This window comes from Bactrocera latifrons, unplaced genomic scaffold, assembly GCF_001853355.1.
Source record: "Bactrocera latifrons isolate USDA-ARS-PBARC rearing strain unplaced genomic scaffold, ASM185335v1 scaffold_21, whole genome shotgun sequence".
Lineage (NCBI taxonomy): Eukaryota > Metazoa > Arthropoda > Insecta > Diptera > Tephritidae > Bactrocera > Bactrocera latifrons.
This window is the reverse complement of record NW_017535630.1, coordinates 688361-704357: the sequence shown is the minus strand read 5'-3', so window position 1 is coordinate 704357 and position 15997 is coordinate 688361. Positions and strand designations below refer to the sequence as shown.

At 39.7% G+C, this 15997-nt stretch overlaps 1 protein-coding gene across 1 annotated transcript in view; it reads left to right on the top strand.

Annotated features, from left to right (window-relative positions):
• The first annotated feature begins 334 nt into the window (after positions 1-334).
• LOC108968305 overlaps positions 335-15997 on the top strand; it is a 186497-nt gene continuing 170834 nt past the window's right edge. Inside the window, exon 1 of the mRNA XM_018932253.1 lies at positions 335-1691. Coding sequence (XP_018787798.1) covers positions 335-1691 — 1357 coding nt within the window. The remainder of the gene's footprint in view (positions 1692-15997) is intronic.

Sequence of the window (15997 nt, the reverse complement as noted above, 5' to 3'; positions counted from 1 at the left end):
ATATTTCAATAATATAATATTAACAATAAAATTTTCCAAAATGCAAATTGAAAAAATATTTTTACTACTTTTTTCAACACTACAACTCTGCAAAATTGTGCCTGCTGCAACAGTTTCCGACCTCATTAATAACTTAACCTCAAATTTACAACTGGAATTAAATATTTTTTTGAACATTAACGAAGCTTACGCCAACGAACTATATGCGCGCTGCGCTGCGACACCGAAATTAATCGTTAACTATGAAAAACAGGCTCAGCTAAGCTTGAAGGGCCGCATAACGGAAAATATATTAACCATCGTTTTTCTACAAGCAAACGAAACCAATCGCACGATGCATTTTTTGGTGGAACTACTGTGGAAACTGCACAACACGAATGTGCTGTTCGTGTACGACAAGTCAGAGGAAATTTCGAGCATAACCACACTTTTCCAACTTTGTTGGCGAAATGGCTTCGTCAACGTGCTGGCCTTGGTCAATCGAACGCTCTACACATATCAACCCTTTCCACGCATAAAAATGGTGGCTTTGCGCAAACTCAGCGAGTATTACGACAAAACGCATTTGAAGAATTTTCAAGGTTATGCGCTACGCTCGAGCATTAGCAATAATGCGCCGCGGGTTTATCACTACACCGACGATAATGGCAATCTCGCTAGTGCCGGTTATTTGTATCAATTGATACTGTTATTCGTACAACATTATAACGGTAGATTTGAAGAGGTACGCATGCCCACCTATCAAATGAACTTAACGAATATTATTAAGGCGTTTGAGCGTAAGGAAATCGATATATTGGCGGATTTGCTCTTCATGTACCCCAATTATTCGCACAGCGCTGTAATTTGTAATTATCGCACATTTTTAATGGCACCCTACGCCGCACCACTGCCGCTCTACATGTACATCCTCAAGCCTATGACGAGTCTACTCTGGTTGCTCATAATGTTGGCACTTTGCTATGCAATCCTCGCGCAAATGCTGCTCTCCTGGCTGCGCGGTCGCCGCGTGAACTTTGGCTTGGCTTTTTTGCGCAGCCTCAGCTCGTTACTCTACCAGCCGAGTTACTACTTTAGTCGCTGTACGAGTGCGCAAATTTTCTGCGCCCTTTTATTGTTGGCTTGTAGCTTTCTTTTGACCAGTTTGTATCAGACGAGTTTGGCCAGCATGTTTATATCGCGGCTGTATGAGCCGCAGGTCAATCGCATAGAAGATATCGCGCGCACGAAATTCTCACTGCCAATGACGAAGGAGGACATCACCTATATGAGTCGCTTATCGGGTATACCGCAAATCATTTACGACCGTTTGATTGAAGTTAGTCCATTGGAGGACTATCAGTTGCTGCGCGATTTGAACACCTCGTACATACTCACCTACATAGAGGATAAAGTGAACTTTTTCATGTATCAACAGAAATTCCTGCGTATACCCCGTTTCAAGCTGATCGCCGAGGAGCTGACACAGGTGCCGATGTTCATAAGTTTGCCGCATGGTTCACCGTTTTTGCAGCTGTTTAATTGTTATTTGGGTAATGTTTTCGATTCGGGTATTTTCCAGAAAATGTTCATCGACAGCGCTGAGGAGGGCATCTTGAGCAATGAGATACAGTTCTTCCGCACTGTCTCCATTATCTTTCAACCGCTCAAAGTCGAACATTTTTCGCTGATATTTGTTGTTTGGGGATTTGGTATGTTTTGTGCTTTGCTTTGCTTTCTCATCGAGTTGAAAATGGTAAAGTGCAGGCAAGTGAAGAATGGTAGAGTGAGGAGAAATAAACAGATAAATAATTGATTGAAATATTTTGAAAACAATACAAGTGTCGTTGTATACATAAAATATATAAAACTCTTACTTTTGCCCACAAAAAACTTCTTTTAATTACATTTAGAAGAATTCGTAATAGAGCTAAAAAAAAAAAAACAATATATATTTAATATCATTCTTAAAGCAATAGTTGACCTTTCTTCCATTATTTCTTAGACGGTTTCTCTCTTTGATTGAAGATTGAAATATCGTAGTTGATCGAAAAATATCAAGACTCACTCTTGTTCACCAGTGCAGCCATATTTCTCATTTTGTTTACAAACTAAGCCGGCTTACCCAGTAGTAAACTGATAGTAGACTGATCCATGCAAAAAAACATGCCACGTTCTGGGCGACCTTCAACCTTTTCAACCGACATTATATTAGGTTGTCAAAAAAGTCTTGCGGTTTTTCGCTAGTTGGCGCTGAGAGCTCGTAGTTCTAGTTGTATTCGTCGCATCGGGTCACGCTATACCTTTTTGGAAAGCTTATTTCAGGCGCGTGCGTTATAGCGTCGCAAACATGGAGCAAAATAAAAAGAATAWWATACGGCATATTTTACAGTACTACTACGATAAAGGCAAAAATGCATCTCAAGCCGCCAATAAAATTTGTGCAGTTTATGGACCCGATACAGTTTCCATTTTCACCGCAGAACGATGGTTTCAACGTTTTCATTCTGGTGTAGAGGTGGTCGAAAATGCGCCACGCTCCGGAAGGCCTGTCGTCGAAAATTGCAATAAAATCGCTGAATTGGTCGAAAGAGACCGGCATAGTAGCAGTCGTAGCATCGGTCAAGAGCTGGGCAAAAAAAAAAAAAAAAAAAAAAAAAAAATTTTATGAACAATTGAAATTAATATTAAAACTAATATTAAAAAATGTGAAGAATATCGTGCTCGAAAATCATCAGTCAAGTGTTAGAAAAATGGCAAGAGAGCTCGACACCGCTCGCGAGTCCGTTCGAATGATTTTGGTGGATATTTTTGGCATGAAACGCGTTCTTGCTCAACTCGTCCCCATAAAGCTCAATTTTTCTTTTTTCAGAGAGAGTACCGTAAACAGGTTTCTTTCGACATGCTTGATCGTGCGAATTCCGATTCTACATTTATGGAGACCATTATTCTGCCGATAAGTAATGCGTTTTTGAGTTTGACATGCAAACAAGTCAACAATCATCGGTTTTTAATCGATCGAAGGGTTAAAACCAAATTCGCTAAAGAAGCTGAAGGCCATCCTAAAAACTTGCTTATAAAAAGTGTTGCGAGGACTAGAAAAATCGTTAGTATAAGTACCTTTTATCTGGTGGGGATTGCTTTGAAGACAACATAATAAATATAAATGATAATTAAATATTTTGCGTTTGATTAACAATTTCTGAGTACTTTTTTGTGATAATTAATGTGTTTGATGAAAAAAAAAAAAAAAAAAACGGTTTTTGAAAAAAGTGACTTCTTCGCAACACTTCTTCGTTTACCTCGTCTACTTGGGTTTGGTCATTGCTTCATGCAATCCAATCACACTAAATCCGCTGTGACATTAATCATTAGCTAAAGAGCTTATTTAATTGCATTTTAGTTAGTTTTGACGCGTTCTTTTGGTGCACTCGCTAAGCAAAACTGTAATTTGTGGTGCAAAGCATAACATGCCTTAAGTGGACCAGCCGCCGTTTTTGGGGTGCGCATAAATCTAAACGCGAATATTAAAATGAAATAAAAATTTAATGGACAGACCACACTTTGAGGCAAAACAAAATTGAAAATATTGTAATTTGCTATTAAAAAGATTCGGCTATGCGCGAGAAAAAAAGTATGTATTGTTTAATGGTTAAGCCAATCTTAACTGCTACTCGGAATACTTAGCCACGAAATCTAGTAATCTGTTATAATATTACTAATCGAGCCGGGGGGCATAACGCGACTATTGACTGACTGCTTTGACGGACAGCCGTAATGACGGCAATGGAAAGAACACGCTTAACAACAAATGCGATCAACAAATGAACCAAGTCAATTTTAATGAATGTAATTTTGGAAATAATGCTTTTTGTACGAATCGCGTCCGCGATAAAGCGGTTACATTTCCGCACTGAAAGTCACTGGCGGCGCGGCATAAGCGACTCCGCCCGCGCTAGTAGCGAATTCCAGAGCGGCGAGTCAGTAGCTAAGCAACAGATATAGAAGGCGAAACGCATACATACATATAATATTGTATATTTATACTAAATATACATATTCACAAATATATCAATTTAAAATTTTGTTCGCAAGTTTTGCATTTACTTCTGGTTTTGCGCCTTGACCACGCGCTTATGTCGGCCACAGCGAGGCGAGAGTTAATTTTATTTTTCCACCTACTGGCGAAATCAATTTACTTCGTGTGGCACGTGCTCTAAATGCGCTTAGAGAACAAAGTGGGCAAAAAAAGCCACAACAAAAAACACTAAACTCTAACATACATACACACACACACACACACGTGCACACACTTACAGAGAGGGAAATATTAACGGCAAAACAAAAAATGCAAATAGATAAATCGAAATTAGATAAAATGGCTTATAAAGTAATAATCTTTCCCTTTGGGGGCGATACCGCCGTCAAGCGTGCCAAGTTTAGCTTATCGGTCTGTCTGTCTGTCAGTCTAGCTGCCATTTTTTGCCAGCTGGCATGTCGCTAGAGTCGTTGAGCCGTTGAGCCGTTGTTCTTTGAAAAGCAAATTCACAAAGCATTGGCAATTTTGATATTACAGTTAGGTTTAAATATGTGTAGGCCGTTAGAGGTGTTGCCAGAGTGATTTTTTTAAAATTGCATTTTTCGAAAGTGAGTAAGAAATGAAAACGAGGAAACTTTAGCTTTAACCGCTGCCGCAATATTTTTCGCAAATAGAGAAGTTGTCCATACAACAACTTGATTTTGATGGCGCGGTTTGTATGGGAGCTATATGCTATAGTGATACGTTCTGAACAATTTCTCCGGAGAATGCATTGTTTTCTTGGGCAACAACCCATGCCAAATTTCCTCAAGATACACTGTGAAATAAAAAAGTTTTCATACAAGGATTTGATTTTGAACGATCAGTTTGTATGGCAGCTATATGCTATAGTTGTCCGATATCGGTCGTCTCGACAAATGATCAGCTCCTGGGTGAAAAAAGAACGTATGCAAGATTTCAGATCGATAACTCAAAACTCAGGTAGAGTATATACAAATGGACGGAAATGGCTAAGTAGGCTCAACTCAACCAGCTTATAACTTGTATATATACTTTAGAAAGGGTGATCCATTTTGAGGTTCCCTAACTTTTTCAAGAAAAAATAAAGAAGCTTTAAATTAAATGCGGAATGTTTATTATCAATCGAAAGAACATTCTTTGGCATATATGTTTTGAAGATTATCTCTTTCAAATGTTGGCCGCCGCTACCTCTCGGCTGGTCCACTCATTGAGCCCAATTTTCGATGACTAGTTCGAGCATTTCGTCTGGTCACTGGTGAATTACACGCGTGAAGTTTTTCTCAAAGGCCTTGAATCGAAGTGGGAATATCCGATCACGAGCTCCAATTTCAGTTATCAAATAGACAGTTATAGTACCCATTTAGGGTTACGATCTCACCGGCATAATTTTTGAAGTATTCGACCGGCCCACAAATCACTCCAAACGGTTTTTTTTTTCTGGTTGAAATGAATTTTGAATCTTTCTTGCTCTTCGTCCCAAGTGCGACAATTTTGCTAGTTTACATACTCATTTATCCAAGAATGGACCTCAGCGCTGAACAAAATTGGCTCGAAAACTTCGGATCTTTTAGGAACTTTTCAAGACCTCATAGAGCGAGGGGACGATGCTTGGGAAGGTCGAGCAGCTTCAGTTCTTGCACAAACTGTATTTTCAAATTTAGATCTTGAGGTAAAATGCGCGAAATCATTCAATATGTCAGTCCCATTTGCTGCGAATGGCACCGAATCGACTATCCACGTTCAAGGAAAAAAGCGAAAATGTTAGTCTTGTGTTGAACGTGGGCAAGACAAGGTCCCTGCGTTCCGTGTACAGATATTACTCGCGCCTTGGAAACGACGTTACTGTTGGCAGCTATCAATTTGAGAAAGAGAGGGACTCTGTATTTCTTGGAACAAACATAAATACCATAAACAATCAAATCCTTGACCTCTAGGTTGAATAGCTCTTGCCAAGTGGTACTACTTTGGGATTGGTAGTTAACTGACCGCCGATGATGAACCGAGATGAGAAAGCAGGAATTTTCAAGGAAACTGATCGCCGCACGGTTTTTAGAGCCGTCCCCGGCAGCGATGGAACCACAAACTATGTGTGCTATACGGATCGCTAACCAGCGGCCGTATTCATAAAAAATGATGCTCCAGCGTAAAGCTCCTTCGATTCAAAGTCCATGTATGGACAACGGAAGCAAAGGCGTGTACGCAGTCAATGGAACACGACCGCGATTATGGCCAAAATGCAGAGCCGTAACTAAATTCTCAAGCCGCCAGCCCTCAGTACATGGGGAAAAGATAAAGAAACGTTGTTGGCAACATAAAATGCATCCGTCGGCCGGTCCTTGCAGCACTAGGGTCGCTTGGATAAAGTAAAACGCAGACGAGGAAGCTTTAGGCATGTCACAACACTGCACTTCCGATTATAACGAGATGCCTCTTGATGCCTCTTTTGGAACATAAACACAGTGATACCCTTATGCTCCAAGTTAAGGAGCATTATTAATTCCTCTCCATGAAATTTCTACTGGAGTGTTTCCGTAGAAATCATTCCTACAATCACATGCTTGAAGCGGAACCACTTTCTAGGAGCATCAAGAGGTCCTCCCTCAACTAAGCCGACGACATAAGATAATACGCCGACCAGACTTCGGACACAATTAACTTTAGACATGTCCTGACCGCCATTCATAGAGGAACCATAAACACCTTCAACGACTCCTGCTCAGTGAGTGGCGTACTTGGAGTCGAACCACCACCCAATACAAGCGACGAGCTCAAGTTGCCGTGAGAATCGAGAGTGATTTTTTCACTGCTTCATTCTGGATACTGTGACACGTTGCACTCTATATGCCCAGCATGCAACGAGTCTCGGCATGATTCTAATCACCTCTTTGCATGTACAGCTAACCATGAAACCCCTCTTCCTATGGTTCGAGCCCGTCGAAGCAGCACTTTTCCTGGGCATACCGTTAGGTGACCTCTATGAAAACTTATCTGAATCTTATTAACTTTAATAAACATATCTAACTGTATATCTAGACCGAGTAGATTTCTATGTTATGAACAACCGTTAGATGAACACAACACTTACATTAGAGTCTTTGCAGCATGTTGCTGTGGTATATAATTTTTCCCGATTTCATTGCGTTCGAATATATTTGCTTTTAACCCATTTTCGTAAATATGTGGCAACCTTATCAATCATTCCATTAAAAAAAAAAATAACATTCGTGTTTGCATTCGTAACGAATCGCTTTTCGACTGCCAATCAAAATTATATACTTCAACAGCACCAGGAGGTTTAAAGCATTGCTCATTTTGGCTTCGCCTTACCACAAAATGTGGCATGCAACATAAGTAGCAATAAGCTACGCTTAAAAGCACACACCCACTTACACATGCACACATTTGAGACTTATCCAAGGTGCTAACCAGGCATTGGGCGAGTCATCGTGTCTGTCCGTCCGTCGCTTTGCGCTGCCACCGACGAAGTGCATTAAAAGGAGCAGTAGCTGCTAAGGTAAAAAACATGAAATAGGAGCGACCAGCCTCGAGCCTTTCGCAAGCCGAGCAATAAAACAAAACATAATGAAATGCATTCAATACTGCTAGGACATGTACAACAACAAGACCTTCGAATGTCCGCATTTGTTAGTCAGTTTTCACTCCCTTTGGCTCGTAAATTTATTCGTCTATATGTAAATTCGTCATTTGTCATGCCCACTCCGCACGCCGCCGCTGATATTGCTGGTCGCGCTGTTTGCGCCTAGAAACATGAATATTGCGAGTCGTTGAAAATGCCCGCCGCACATTTTCGCAGACATTAAATAATTGAGCGATATCATTCATACAATCGCTTCATCCGCACCGCAAGCCCGAATCGAGCGCGTTCGTAAGGCGCATGTAATGCGACGGTGAGGTGGGCCCGACGCCTCTGGGTCAATTGATCGGTTATTCGGTTAGTTGGTTTATTGGTTGGGTGCTTGTTTATTGCTCTGCGGTGAGCAAAATTGCTCAATCGAAAATGTATCTGCGCTATATTCTTAACTATTGACCGCTTAACACATTAAAGTTTTCCATTACAACCGGACAGGTAAGTGAGATTCGCATAGTTGAGAAAAGTAGTGGAGTGAATTGATTCCATTTCAAAAATACCAGTTACTCAACTAGTGAAGGTAGCATGCTTGCGTTTTTAATTTAAGTTCTTACGGTCTGCTGGCAATGCACACCCGCAGTTTGGATCTAACAGGTCCAGAAGACTGTAGGAAATGTCTTGAGCAGGACACCAGGGAAACAGAGGATGATCTCTTGTGCCCTTATTCCGACTGGGAGGACTACTCTGTAAGCGTCTGGGGTCGCTACATTATGATACGTTGGAGAAGATATCGAAGCGCAGGCATCTTAAAGGATGACTACTACCCTTGGTCCTAGCAAATGAATTCCATCTGGTATCGCAAAGGACCAGACTGGTCTATGCGTGGCTTATTGGCCTGTAAAATTAATCTAACCTAACCCTGTCTCTTATACACATCTAGATGTGTATAAGAGACAGCTACTACCCTTGGTCCTAGCAAATGAATTCCATCTGGTATCGCAAAGGACCAGACTGGTCTATGCGTGGCTTATTGGCCTGTAAAATTAATCTAACCTAACCTAACTTAACTTCTTATGCAATAAATGTGGTTGAATTTTTTAATTTAATTTCACATCAAATCTCCACAAGCCCGAACTTTTGTGCTGCATAATGTTTTTAAGGTTAGACGGTTGGATTCTGGCTGTATCACCGTTCTTTCTTATGGATTGTGCTTTGGCATGGTTAAAAAATGGAGTATAAGTTGATGGTATGAAATGATAGCAGGTAGGTCCAAAGCTTGGCCGCTGTTCCAATAGATTCAGTTCATATAAGTATGACTGTAACCAAAGATTTTAATCCGACGACCTGATATTCAGATTTCTCAGACATTCACTTTTCGTTCCGGGTTCTATTCCATTTTTCCGTTTTTCTGTGTGGCATTTTGAAACATCACAGGATACTAGTTTCTATGTTATTTTTTTCAGCAACTCTGAGAAACTTCCTTCGCACCTTCCGGATTTCTATACTTCATTCAGCTTTTTAAAAACAAGCTGGATGAGCGGCTTTTTCAGGCCAACCATAATCTCGTATTTTGTTTCAGACCAAATTATGATCGTAGTCGATGTTGGATATGAACTCAATTTCTTTGCTTCTTATTTATTAGTTTACGGTTGTTCTGGTCGGTTTAGTTTTAATCTGTTTAAACGTAGAGATTGAAACTCAAATCGTTGTCTTCCTTGGACTCCGACTGCTCCTTTTCAACTTTAGAGTTGAGCTGTTTAGTCGAAGAGACCGAAAACGATATTGTTGCCTTACTCGGACTGCAACTCCTTCTTTTTGGCTTCTTCTCTCTTTTCGGTGCTGGCGCTTACCAACAGCTGAAGCGGAAGCTGCAGCAGCAGCAAATGAATCCGCCTATGCTGGAATCTTGGAATCTTTTACAGCATTAACTCTTCAGAACCATTGATGTCAATAAACTTTAGCTCGTAGCCGAAAATTTGTTCATAAAGCCTGGATTTTCAGTCCGTGATATTAAGGATTAGAGTCGGTTTCTCTATCTATTTACTTATAGTAAACATAGCAGATACAATTTTCCTTCGTTCATAACTGTCTTCGTCTAATGGATTCTTCTATGCTGGAATCTTGTACTAACTACACTCGATTTCGGACCAGACGAAGTCGAAAACTCTAGCCAGTAACTTTAAGTTTCATCATAAGCGGAGAGATGTTCAGAACGCGGATTAAAAGTTTGAAGACCGACCAGCCAAGCCAATGTACACTCATATTCCGATATCTATAATTTTGTATCCGGAAGAAGAACCATACCCAAGTGTTCTCAAGCTCCTATAATAATAGTAATATAATTATTATAGTTTGCAAGGCTCATGCTAGTTCATATCTTCTTGGAATCATAGAAGAGAACCATAATTTACATTACGCATAGTGCTTCCCGAACCCATAGAAGGCAATAAGAAAGTCCAAGCTCTTCAAAATATACATGCAAAGCCATGAGCGTGCCTCCACTGGGTTTAAATATCCATATGATTTTTTTTTTTTTCATAAGCACCAAACGACCTACATCGGTTTTTGCGTTTACCATTTGCTACCGATTTTTAACCCAAGCGATTTATGTACTTACATTTACACGCAACAAACCGCCTGACGGTTGATGGAATTCGGCTCCCTTGGCTCATAACTTGTATTTTGCCCATTTGTAGTTTTACATTCTTTCCAGAGGCATAAATATTCAGCCGTTGAAAGTCGCCGGGTCTGTGTGTGCGCACCTAATTGGAGCAAGTCCTGCGGCCAGGGGTGTTGCAGCTCATGGGTGGTCCTTCGTTTGGCTGCTGCCGTAAAATATACCAGCATATCGATCTTATCTGAGTGTTAAATTAATAATTATGCCTTTTCGTGTAAGCAACGAGCGGTAAATGCAGCCAAACTGAATCTTAACGGCGTTTCGCGAAGTGAAAATAAAAGTAAAGGCATAAATTGCAAGTGGTAGCGACAGGCCATTAAACAATAAAGGGTTATGTGATTGGAGTTTTCGAAGCGAAAAGTAATTTTGAGTGGAAGAGAGAGAGAGAGTGATTGGGCTTTAAGATTTCTATGAAGCTTATCCTTATTATTATTGGACATGAAATTTCATATACTTAGAGGTGTTGTGGACAAAATATCAGAAAATGACAGCTGAATTATTAAAGATATTTTTTTTCTGACATTTTGATAATCATTCGAAGCAAAATTTATTCGATAGGTGTCGTTACAGTAAGCTGTATTTCGAGGTTTTGTTGGTTGCAGTAAATAGGCTGATATTCCTGAGACCACGAAGAAATGAGACTTGCACTGTTAGAGACTATTGTCCGTTGTTGTGACCAGAACTCCAAGCCAAGCCTCCAAACGCCTGGAGCTCCAGCCAATTCGCCGGGTTCGAGAAAGTGTTCGGAAAACTCCTGGGAATTGTATTTCTCATCGAACTTAGCTCTTATTATTGTTTGTAAAAGTTTGAGCGAATGGAGGTCCTAACTTCTTGACTGCGTCTTTATAGGATATCATTTTCAATAGTAATTTGCTTTGAATACAAAGCTGGGCAGTCCTGATACTTTATGCTGAAAAATCTTTGTAAGGTATAAGGGTCTCTATTCTGCCTTCAGGAGTTAGAGGTTCGGAATTACACTATGCAAGATCAACTCTTGACGTCTCTGTGTTATTGTTCCAAAGGAATATAATGAATGATCACAATCATAAAGTCCAACCACCCAATTATTCATCACTTTTTGCTTTCCATTTGAGGCCCTAAGCCAGCAATAACGTCTTTTATCTAATCTTTTTCAGGATAGGGCTTATTTTCGTAGGAAAGCAATGGCTTTGAGGCCACGCCAAAGGGCACACGAAGCGAGATAATGCGTTTACCAGAAGTTTCCTTCAATAAATTGATTGTTTCGTTGGCTGTATGGTATGTAGCGCCATTTTATTGGAACCAAAGGTTGGCTACATCAACGTTCTTCAATTTAGGCACGAAAAAGTCAGTAATCAGGGCTCTATAGCGTCCTCATTGATTGTTACACTGTGGCCGGCTTCATATTTGAAGAAATATGGACCTTGATTCCCTCTGCCAATAGAGCAGAGTGACTTCTTAAGGATTTACTGGCGCCTTAACAATGCCTTGGTGATTATTTTCACTTCAAATACGACAATTTTGTTTATTGATGGGTGAGTTTTATCGTTAAACAAAATTTACTTGTGAAAATCGGGAAGGAGGGCCATCGCCAAGCATAAAAAACAAAAACGCCCGTCAGAATAGAAGACCAAAATATGGTCGTTGAGAAACTTATGCAAAGACACAGAGTGAGATAACTTAGTATGGATTTCGAAGCGTTGACATATTTCTTACTGGATTTCTGCCTACAAGTATCAACAAAAGCAGTGTATTTAGATGTTAACCTCTGCCTTAGCAATAGTAAGAGACCTACCATCAAGCCTCTTTAACTAATTTGGGGCTTTAGATTTAGCTGGCATTTTGTGTAACTCACTCAATCTCATTCCGTTACTTTATATTATTTGGCAACTCATAATACTGTCCCTGAGGTAGTTAGACTCGCCCAAATTTTCCGTCCAAAATTTTCCGAAATATTTTTGAGAATTTTCTATAGTTAAGAACAGAGAGTTTGGCGCTAAAAATCACATAAACATTTCGACAAAATGTATGTACATAAGTAAATATAAACAAATCTGGACAAATAACTACTAAACAGTTAAAAAAAAAAAAAATGCGTGCAAATAACACACATTTTTTTTCCATTAATTTTTTTCGCTTTGGTTTTTTGCTTAGTTTTCTTAATTCACTTTTAATTTGTCGGCATTTGGTGAATTTTCAAAGCCACTGGATTTCGCAGTTTAAGCATTGTAATCGAAACGATCGGCCAACGTGCGAGCTGCTGTACGAGCGGCTTTGTCGCAAACGCGTTGCAATTCAAATTATTTCGAAATTTTGCTGCCACAACACATGTCGAAAGACAATCGAGTTGTTTGCAACCTCAGAAAAGTATCATAATTTCTTATTGAAATTGCAATACAGCAACAGCAACAACAACACCAACAGCGACTGCGAGTGCAACTGAAAAAGATTGCTAAGTCGTTGCAGTGGCAATGAGGCCGTGAGCCTAACACCGGCAGCATACCAATCAGGCAGTAACACATATTTTGTACATATATGTGTATGTATATATATATTTATAGCGGTATATATAACAAATATTTGGATTTATGTGTAGTAGTTTGTACTTACAAATACAGCTATAACTGTGCTTATGGCTACAGGGGCAACAGCTGAAGTTAAGGGAGGAGTTAATGTGGTGGTGTCAAGAGGGTTTACATATTGTAGATTAATATTTTGTGCGTGAATATATATATATATATATGTATATATATGCAATCGCAAAGTGATTCTAATATCGATGAACTAACGAAAGCTGTATTTTCATACAAGTAAGAGAGAAACAAGTAGAGAAAAATATTCGAAAGTATTGTCTTATATTTTTCGAGTGTAAACTGTATTGACCTTCGATCTCAGTGTCACTCACTTTTGTTTGGAATTAATCAATTGTGATCAGTTGCGTCTCTAGGATTCGAATGTGACTGAGAAAGTTGAAGGACTGACTCTACGGAAGCTGCATGGATGGATTACTGAAGTCTACTGGTTGTTTTGTGGTTAGTTGGTCAATGGAATGAAGTGTATTTCAGAGAGAACATTAAGAGTGTTGAGTTTTCTGCCAGAAACTTTCCATCAATTCTTGTTTCAGGCTTTCAGCCCACTGCAGTGTCTTTCAAGTGCAAGTGAGTGATTTTTATATACATTTTCATGTATCAAGTATGACACGGAACCTCATATTTCTATGGACGTAATTGTTGGCGGACGTCAATTATGTAAGTAGATCGCAGCTGTTGCCGCTCGCTTCATCTCGGCTGGACGAAACGCGGAATTCCGTTCCGATTTCGCAACCGAAGCAACTCTTTTAGCTTAAAATCGCGACACCTTATGCCAAGCCGATATTTGTGATCTCCAAGTAAGCCATCTTAATTTGAAGATTCTGCAAATGGTAAATCAATGCAAGCGGATAAAATGGATAGAGCGCCTGAAGTCTTGCAACCTATCCACCGCTTGGACTACTCTCAAGACTTTGTCTAACCCGAAGTGCGCGAGGAGCTATTGTAGCTGGCAATTTACACTTTTTTATTAAACAAAATGTCCAAAAAATGCTTATTTTTCTTATGTCAAAACACTTTTATATAAAATAAACATATATACTTATATATATATATACAGTTGGCTTGTCATACACGACCTACTCAGTGGGCACGTGTTCATTTCGTAGTATATTAAATCAATTCGTTTTCATAGACATTTTATGACGGCCAGCTTAGCTGTCACTTAGCGCTGTCTGCTCGAATGCCGGCATCAAGTTCGTTGCTTAAGTCTTTTGTACGCCATTGAACATTTGGACGTAGTAGCACAAATGCAAGCTTGCTGACATAATTAAAACATACTTAAAGTTACTTGTAGCATATACAAGTACGCCTAATTTCATAATACAATAACAACAAAACAGCAATCAGTGCAAAAGTGATGGCAGCGACAGCGACAAATGACAGCAAACTAAATCACAATAACAATAGCAAAAAAGAAAATTAAACAGAATCCAGTGAGTACGTTCATTTTTAGTTGTAAACGTAATTAATTTCAGCCATATAAAATCCACTGGCCACTTGAAAGCCGTCAATAGTATTTCCACTTGAGTGTCATTAAATCTGGTCCAATTATGCTTTACAAGAGCTCAGCAATTCCGCACCATAACCATCAATAAACTCATATGTGTGTGCCTCTATGTGTCGAATTTGTCGCTTTTATGTACCGGCGCGTATATGTGTGCGCGCCACTGAGCTTTGTTGCACCAACTTCCCATGTGCTGTCACAATGCAACATTCAACGGCGCTCCAATTCGATTGGCCAATGGCGCAACAAAAGCAAAACGCTTGCAACGTAATGAAACTGGAGCATTTTCCGGATTGCCGTGTGACATGCTGGGTCGTTTGAACAGCCTTGTCGGTCGCCTGTGCGCCCCCTGCCAGCCGCCTGCTCGCCAGCAGTTTGACAATTAATGCCAAAACGCTCGCAGTTGGTGTTTTGGCTGTGCTGTTTTATTGTTGTTTTTGTGTGTTTGGATAAAGTTAGAAATATGTACATACATATATACAGTTATACATATCCATATGAAATAGTTATGTCGGCGGCCTCCTCCAGATTTTCCCCCCTAAACGCTTACACTTCGCTCTGTTTGTCGTTTCCCGCCGTTGTCACACCAACGTTTTATTGCTATTGTTGTTGTTTTGGTTTTCTGTTGCTGCTGTTCCATTTTGAAATATGAATTCTTGCACTGTCATAGTTTATTTTTATTGTCTGCGTCCACATTTGTGAAGGCCGAGGCGGATGTGCTTAAGAAGGCGTCTAACTGTGGTGCTTTTTGGAATTACGATTTCGGAAAAGCTTTTAGTGTTGTGAGGAAAGGCAAAGGAAAACTGTGAAGAAGAGATTCGAAGGTATCTAAGGGAGATTCGAAGGTATCTAAGGGTAAGGTTGCAGGGGTAGGTAAACAACAGCGTCTTTCAGGAGGAGATTTTGATTTGATTTTTGGTCGGACTGAGTAATAAGCAGCGGCAATATCTATCTGAGTGGCATTGGCCTCGGTAAATTTGAGAATGGGTCCGATCAAAAATTTGGTTATCTTCCCTGTCTCTGTCTCTTTTTATTTCACTCATTCTCTCCCCCTTTCTTACTCTCTCTTTTTTGTCCCCTCATATAACTTGCTCTCTTTTTCTTTTTATCTCAATATATCTATCTTTCTCTCTCTTCATTTACTTGTGTGTATGGTATGAGAGAATGCTCATAAAACTCATCATTTGGTCGGAGAGTTTTTGTAAAGCTTAAAGCTTTTGAAAAAGCTCTTTTTATGCAGAATAAGAAAAAAGCTAGCTCCTTCGTTTCGAAAGTTTACTCAAACTCAAACTTTCACAAGCACTGAAATATCAAAGTCTACAGAATATTTTTGAATGGAATGGAGTTTATGGACTTAGAAGAAGGCTACAGGGCCAGGACAAATATGAAAGTCAGTATTAGAATCCGACCGAATTATCGGCAATGTCATTGCCAAAAAAAGCTATTGGACATTAATGAGTATTAGTCGCTTTCTCTCTCTCTCTCTCTCCCCATGTGTGTCTGTTATGGGAAAATGCTCAAAAATCTATTAATTTTTAAGAGATTGCTCAAATTTTCCATGGTCTTCTGCATAAATACATACATAAATCTTATATATATATATGCGCATGATCTTTTT